The sequence below is a fragment of the Echiichthys vipera genome (assembly GCF_963691815.1).
Source record: "Echiichthys vipera genome assembly, chromosome: 22".
Taxonomy (NCBI): domain Eukaryota; kingdom Metazoa; phylum Chordata; class Actinopteri; order Perciformes; family Trachinidae; genus Echiichthys; species Echiichthys vipera.
The window spans coordinates 1,875,863-1,884,030 of record NC_139847.1 but is presented as its reverse complement, the minus strand read 5'-3'; the positions used below and the strand labels follow the sequence as shown (position 1 = coordinate 1,884,030).

General features: G+C 45.3%; 1 protein-coding gene across 3 annotated transcripts; it reads right to left on the bottom strand.

The window, feature by feature from the left end:
• Positions 1-1,085: 1,085 nt before the first annotated feature.
• LOC310964196 (Fc receptor-like protein 1) lies at positions 1,086-7,332 on the bottom strand. Of its 3 annotated transcripts, none has more exons than XM_083937242.1 (5): positions 7,298-7,332; positions 4,715-4,978; positions 4,390-4,635; positions 2,540-2,683; positions 1,086-1,266 (listed from the first exon to the last, which is right to left on the bottom strand). In XM_083937242.1, the coding sequence occupies exons 1-5, from the start codon at positions 7,326-7,328 to the stop codon at positions 1,184-1,186; spliced, it is 768 nt and encodes a 255-aa protein (XP_083793368.1). In that variant the 5' UTR covers positions 7,329-7,332; the 3' UTR covers positions 1,086-1,183. The 3 variants fall into 3 exon arrangements, with proteins under 3 accessions (XP_083793368.1, XP_083793369.1, XP_083793370.1); XM_083937243.1 differs by having other exon boundaries at positions 1,086-1,245; XM_083937244.1 differs by having other exon boundaries at positions 1,086-1,242.
• Between the last annotated feature and the right edge of the window lie 836 nt (positions 7,333-8,168).

The window sequence follows — 8,168 nt, the reverse complement described above, 5'->3', positions numbered from 1 at the left end:
CAATCCGAACAACCTCAACGTCACCACGACCGAACCACGACCGAGCCGCAAAGACGCATTCAGTGAATCAGCGACAACAAAGGAAACAAACAAACGTTTCCTGTTTGTGTTTCAAAGAAGTGAAAAAAGGATCAAACACTAGTTTACAGAAGTTATTTGTCTCATTTTCGTGTGATTAAAACTGGACAGAGAAGAAACGTTTGAGTGGAAAACCACAAACGCCTCCACTTCCTGTTCAGACCCTCCACTTCCTGTTCAGACCCTCCACTTCCTGTTCACACTCAGCAGTGTACAACACAACGGTGTGTTTCTGTGCCAATGTTCAATTCACCATCTGTTTAGTCACTAAAGGAGACGGTTAAGTTTAGACGACTAAAGGAGACGGTTAAGTTCATTCTCTAAAGGAGACGGTTAAGTTTAGTCACTAAAGGAGACGGTTAAGTTTAGTCACTAAAGGTGACGGTTAAGTTTAGACGACTAAAGGAGACGGTTAAGTTTAGACGACTAAAGGAGACGGTTAAGTTTAGACGACTAAAGGTGACGGTTAAGTTTAGACACTAAAGGAGACGGTTAAGTTTAGACGACTAGAGGAGACGGTTAAGTTTACACGACTAAAGGAGACGGTTAAGTTTAGACGACTAAAGGAGACGGTTAAGTTTAGACGACTAAAGGAGACGGTTAAGTTTAGACGACTAAAGGTGACGGTTAAGTTTAGACACTAAAGGAGACGGTTAAGTTTAGACGACTAGAGGAGACGGTTAAGTTTACACGACTAAAGGAGACGGTTAAGTTTAGACGACTAAAGGAGACGGTTAAGTTTAGACGACTAAAGGAGACGGTTAAGTTTAGACGATGGCTCAAACTCAACCTTCATGTCAACAGTTTTTTACTCCGTCTATGAAGCAAGAAACATGAAAAAGCTTCTTTATTCATCTGTGTTTCTTTATTTATCTTTATTTATCTTTATGTGTCTTTATGTATCTTTATGTGTCTTTATTTATCTTTATTTATCTTTATGTGTCTTTATTTATCTTTATTTATCTTTATGTGTCTTCATTTATCTTCATGTGTCTTTATGTGTCTTTATGTGTCTGAATTTGTGCGCTGTAACATTGTATTTGTTAAAATGAAGCGTTCAGATGAATAAAGGTCGATGCTGCAGGTCAGACGCTTTCTGTTGTTGTTATTCAACGATTTCCATGACGACATCGTTGCTGCCTCTTCTCTCTGCCACCGTCCGAGCTGCTGCACAAAGAGATCGAGTTTCTGTGAGAACAACAGTCACATGTGTGTTTTAATGGTCAGCTGGAGGCTAAACAGAGATCAAGATGCTAACGTGTTTAGCTGCAGAGTCTGTGCAGTGACTGAAAAAGCCTCCTGCACAGTGGCCCTCATTTATCAAACGTGCGTACGACCATTTCCTGGCAAACTTCGGTATTTATCAATTTGGACGTGAGCGGGAGCTACGATCAAATCTCACGTCAGGTCGCGCCCCTGACAGGGACAAGCGGTTGAAGATGTATGAACGAAAAGGAAAGCGTACTGCAGAGCCAAAGTCCTCTCCTCGGTCCGTGGCGACCCTCGATAAACTGCATTAAATCAAACAAGGTATCAGATGATTAACATCTTGGTTTGGTTCTAGATGACAGAGGTGATCCTCACACGGGGTACCAAATAACCACGCTACAGAGCAGGAGCGCAGGTTCAGCAGTGCGCACAAACGCACACAGGTCACAGTGGAGCGCTGCTTCGGGTTGACTGCCTCCGTTATTCTTTTCCATACAGCGTTTTTATGATGGGCCCTTTTTATTCCACTCTTAAGACAAAAAGCCCGTTTTTATTTTGCTCCATCTCGAATGTTAGGAGCCGATCTGTGAGTCGGGAAAGTTTCTTTTCATACAAGCGTTTCGTCTCTCCGTGTTTGACCTCAGTGGGCGAGGACTCGAACCAGGATTATTTAAGGGCGTAACGTGTTAATGACGATCGAATTCAGCCGCCGCATTTATCAAGGCCCGCTCAATAGCATTGACTATTATGATCAATAATATCACAAGTAAAACCTTGTTATTGGCTCAGTGGAACTAAAAACGTCCAGTTTTGTCGAAGCACAAAGTCACAAAATCTGTTCATAGATCGTCGTCTTTTAATTCCAACTCCATTCTTATGTTTCAAATGTCTGATCGGACCTGGCACACGTACAAGTCATGGCCCAGATTTCCACCGGCTACATCGTGAATCCTGGGATAATTGCCGTCCCCCTCAGAGGCTGAATCATCGTCAGAACATAGCTGCGTTTGTCCGTGTTAAATCATCACTTATGCAGATGACACCGGAGTGTCTTCAGCTGTTTCAGTATCGGGATAACGTGATAACTTTCAAATTTAAATACAAGTTTTACTTCAAAGATAGTTGTAGGTTGTTGTTCAGGGACCAAACAAGCTAACTGATAGCACAGCAAGCTAACAGCACTGATCTGATCAGCTAACATATGAAGTATAAGCCAGAATGGGTCCGTGGACACATGTTGGAGTGTTCTTACCTCGGTTTCTGTCTCTGCATATGAGTCCCAGTAAGATGGTGGACAGCAGGTAAGGAGTTCCCACCACCAGGTGACAGATCACCCTGGAGACAGAGACTGGACCTGAAGCTGCAGACGGAGCGGAAGAGGAGGTCGGGGAAGAACCTGTGAAGATAAAAAACTTCAGTCATCTGAACCTCGACGAGAGAAAATTGTTACGATGTCTTCAGGAACTTGGTCTTGATCATTCTTTCATGTCAGTTGGTATTGTCTTTGTTTCATGTTGTCCAGAGATGAAGACACGTTTTGAGAATATCTGGGAAGACGCTGAGGTTAATCTTCGCTCCGGAAATTGGGCCTTTGGCTCCTAGAGGACACTTTAACACACGTTTTGGCTCCTAGAGGAAGCTTTAGCACACGTTTAGACTCCTAGAGGACACTTTAACACACGTTTTGGCTCCTAGAGGACACTTAATCACACGTTTATGCTCCTAGAGGACACTTTAACACACGTTTTGGCTCCTAGAGGAAGCTTTAGCACACGTTTAGACTCCTAGAGGACACTTTAACACACGTTTTGGCTCCTAGAGGACACTTTAACACACGTTTATGCTCCTAGAGGACACTTTAGCACACGTTTATGCTCCTAGAGGACACTTTTGCACACGTTTATGCTCCTAGAGGGCACTTTAACAAACGTTTTGGCTCCTAGAGGACACTTTAACACACGTTTATGCTCCTAGAGGACACTTTAACACACATTTATGCTCCTAGAGGACACTTTAGCACACGTTTATGCTCCTAGAGGGCACTTTAGCATACGTTTATGCTCCTAGAGGACACTTTAGCACACGTTTTGGCTCCTAGAGGACACTTTAGCACATGTTTTGGCTCCTAGAGGAGACTTAAGCACACGTTTTGGCTCCTAGAGGACACTTTAGCACACGTTTATGCTCCTAGAGGACACTTTAGCACATGTTTTGGCTCCTAGAGGAGACTTAAGCACACATTTATGCTTCTAGAGGACACTTTAACACACGTTTATGCTCCTAGAGGGCACTTTAGCACACGTTTATGCTCCTAGAGGACACTTTAGCACACGTTTAGTCTCCTAGAGGACTCTTGAGCACACGTTTATGCTCCTAGAGGACACTTTAGCACACGTTTTGGCTCCTAGAGGACACTTTAGCACATGTTTTGGCTCCTAGAGGACACTTTAGCACACGTTTTGGCTCCTAGAGGACACTTTAGCACACGTTTTGGCTCCTAGAGGACACTTTTACACATGTTTTGGCTCCTGTTTTCGTGGCAGATTGAATTGAAACAGAAGAGACTGTTGAGTGTCAACAACATGGAGGCTTCCATGGATGAGATGAGCAGCTATGGAGCAAGCCGCTCACTAACTCTTTGTTCTCTGGATCCTTCTGTTGAATATGGACCGGGCTCCTGAAATTGGGCCTTTGATCCGTAAATTCACGTTAAACACAAAGGGAAAATCTCCTTTACCCACATGTTGTTTCCTTTCTGAGCTAAGTTGTGTTGAATTTTGCCGTCCTAATGAAGTCGTTATAGAAAACAAAGCGAATGTTTAACGTATTCTGGAGTGGATCATTGGATTAATGTGATATCTTACGAAATATGACATTTCAGTTCAGTTTTAGCAACAAAGGTCGAAGAAAAGGTCGTGTTTCGGTCCCTGGGGTGAGTCAAAAACCTCGACCTTCCTCTCTACGTGGATTTTGTCCCTTTTCCTACTACATCACCTGGTTTCCTACGTGGATTACGTACAAATACAAGTCACTTTTAGTAGTTATATGTACGAACAGTCAATGATGCGCGCTACGCAGATTTCCAGTCCCAGTTCATCTCACCGTTGACGTACATCCAGCTGGCCAACGACACTCCAACTCCCGGGATGCTGCACGTGTAGAGCCCTTCGTCCGATTTGGAAACGCTGTCGATGACCATCTCTCCCGTGGTATTCGTGCAGAGGGTGCGGCCGTCTTTATGGAAATCGAACGTGTGGTCGGCGGAGAACGTCTCAGCTTTACAGAACAGCGTCACGGCGGCTCCCTGGGACACGGGGAGGCCCGGACTCCCCAGGAGCACGGCGCGATCTTTGGGATAGAAAGACATCGTGTTTGTTTCGTTAAATGGCGTTGAGGCATTGAACAACGTGTTTCCCGCGGGCTGTACCGATGATGGTGATGTTGAGCGTGTTGCTCCTCTTCTCGTCTGCTGACTCACACCAGTACACGCCGGTGTCTGACGGGTACGTGTTCCCGATGACGCACGTCGACCCCGAGGAGGAGCCCCAGCCGGAGCCGCAGGTTCGGACCCCGCCCTCCGGGGTTCTCCTCTTCACCTTCACGCCGGTGGCGTTCCCCTGATCGTCACATATCAGGTGGATGACCTCGTACCGGAAGAACTGAGACCTGTCGGGACGGACCTGAAGACAGGCTGCAGGGAGGGGGGGGGGGGGGGGGAGAACGAAAGAAGGGAGGAAAGGAAGGAAAGGAAGTAAAAATGGAAGGAAGTCATTAATTGAAATGAAGGAAATAAGTTAAGATGGAAGGAAGAGGCAAGAAGAGAAGAAGGAGAGATGGAGAAAGGAAAGAATGCATGAAAGAAGGAAAGGAAAGAAGTGAAGATGGAAGGAGGGAAAGAAGGGAAGATGGAAGGAGGGAAAGAAGGGAAGATGAAGGAGGGAAAGAAGTGAAGATGGAAGGAGGGAAAGAAGTGAAGATCGAAGGAGGGAAAGAAGGGAAGATGGAGGGAAAGAAGTGAAGATGAAGGAGGGAAAGAAGAGAAGATGGAAGGAGGGAAAGAAGTGAAGATGAAGGAGGGAAAGAAGAGAAGATGAAGGAGGGAAAGAAGAGAAGATGGAGGGAAAGAAGATGAAGGAGGGAAAGAAGGGAAGATGGACGGAGGGAAAGAAGATGAAGATGAAGGAGGGAAAGAAGAGAAGATGAAGGAGGGAAAGAAGAGAAGATGAAGGAGGGAAAGAAGTGAAGATGAAGGAGGGAAAGAAGTGAAGATGAAGGAGGGAAAGAAGAGAAGATGGAAGGAGGGAAAGAAGAGAAGATGAAGGAGGGAAAGAAGTGAAGATGAAGGAGGGAAAGAAGAGAAGATGAAGGAGGGAAAGAAGAGAAGATGAAGGAGGGAAAGAAGTGAAGATGAAGGAGGGAAAGAAGAGAAGATGAAGGAGGGAAAGAAGAGAAGATGAAGGAGGGAAAGAAGAGAAGATGAAGGAGGGAAAGAAGAGAAGATGAAGGAGGGAAAGAAGTGAAGATGAAGGAGGGAAAGAAGAGAAGATGAAGGAGGGAAAGAAGAGAAGATGAAGGAGGGAAAGAAGAGAAGATGAAGGAGGGAAAGAAGAGAAGATGAAGGAGGGAAAGAAGAGAAGATGAAGGAGGGAAAGAAGTGAAGATGAAGGAGGGAAAGAAGAGAAGATGAAGGAGGGAAAGAAGAGAAGATGGAAGGAGGGAAAGAAGAGAAGATGAAGGAGGGAAAGAAGGGAAGATGAAGGAGGGAAAGAAGTGAAGATGGAAGGAGGGAAAGAAGGGAAGATGAAGGAGAGAAAGAAGAGAAGATGGAAGGAGGGAAAGAAGAGAAGAAGGAAAGATGGAGAAAGGAACGAATGCATGAAAGAAGGAGTGGAAAGAAGATGAAAGGAGAGAAAGAAGTGAAGATCGAAGGAGGGAAAGAAGGGAAGATGGAGGGAAAGAAGTGAAGATGAAGGAGGGAAAGAAGAGAAGATGGAAGGAGGGAAAGAAGTGAAGATCGAAGGAGGGAAAGAAGTGAAGATGAAGGAGGGAAAGAAGTGAAGATCGAAGGAGGGAAAGAAGGGAAGATGAAGGAGGGAAATAAGAGAAGATGAAGGAGGGAAAGAAGAGAAGAAGGAAAGATGGAGAAAGGAACGAATGCATGAAAGAAGGAGTGGAAAGAAGTGAAGATGAAGGAGGGAAAGAAGTGAAGATGAAGGAGGGAAAGAAGAGAAGATGAAGGAGGGAAAGAAGAGAAGAAGACATGAAAGAGAAAAGAAGAAAGGAAATTAAGTCAACACAGAAGTAAAAAAGCAGATGAAACAGAAAGAGATGAAAGGATAAAAGAAGTGAAACATAGATGAAAAGAAAAGATTGAAGACAGGAAGAGAAAGTGCAGAAAGAAACGCGTCGGAGAGAGAGAAAGAAAAGAAGAACAGAAATAAAAGAGTTGATACAGAAACAGAACAAAAGGTTTGAGGGACGGAAACGAGACGAGAGAATGAAAAGAAGAGGAAATACGACAAAAAAGGACGAGAGGAAAGAAAGGAGGAATAAAGAAACATTCAAACACGCGTCAGCTGAGACTTTAGACCCAGACCCAGACCTGGACCTGGACCCGGACCCAGACCCAGACCTGGACCTGGACCTGGACCCGGACCTGGACCTGGACCTGTACCTGGACCTGGAACTGGACCTGGACCTGGACCTGGACCTGTACCTGGACCTGGACCCAGACCTGGACCTGGACCTGGACCCGGACCTGGACCTGGACCTGTACCTGGACCTGGAACTGGACCTGGACCTGTACCTGGACCTGGACCTGGACCTGGACCTGGACCCAGACCTGTACCTGGACCTGGACCCAGACCCAGACCTGGACCTGGACCCAGACCTGGACCTGGACCAAGACCTGGACCCAGACCCAGACCTGGACCTGGACCTGGACCTGGACCTGGACCAAGACCTGGACCTGGACCCGGACCTGGACCTGGAGAGGAAGGTTTGTACTCACACAGCATCAGACACAACGGAGTGAACTGCATCCTGTTTCCCCTCCAACTGACGGAGGACGGACGTGTGATCGCTGCACTTCCTCTAAACTCCACCCTCTCCTTCCTTTTACACACGTTACTGTTGTCACCTGTTGTTGTTGTTTGGAAGATTTAAGCTAAGCTAATATAAGCTTACGAAGCGATACAGCTCCTGTGGCTTTAACTCTAACGCTAATTAAAGCTCTTAGTGTCAATAAAGTATTAAAGGTTGTCGTTGTGTATTTTATCCATATAATAATATTAATGATGATGAAACTCCTTCACCGACGTTACCTGAATGTTTACCAACAACAAGCTAACGTTTCAACACAATAATAATAATAACACGAAAGGTCGACCCAATGCAGACACGGACAAAAAGTAAAGTTACAAATCAAGCGTTAAAAAACTATAAACTTTAACACACGTTTATGCTCCTAGAGGACACTTTAGCACACGTTTGTGCTCCTAGAGGACACTTTAACACACGTTTATGCTCCTAGAGGACACTTTAGCACACGTTTATGCTCCTAGAGGACACTTTAGCACACGTTTATGCTCCTAGAGGACACTTTAACACACGTTTAGGCTCCTAGAGGACACTTTAACACACGTTTATGCTCCTAGAGGACACTTTAGCACACGTTTATGCTCCTAGAGGACACTTTAACACACGTTTATGCTCCTAGAGGACACTTTAACACACGTTTAGGCTCCTAGAGGACACTTTAACACACGTTTATGCTCCTAGAGGACACTTTAACACACGTTTAGGCTCCTAGAGGACACTTTAGCACACGTTTATACTCCTAGAGGACACTTTAGCACACGTTTATGCTCCTAGAGGACACT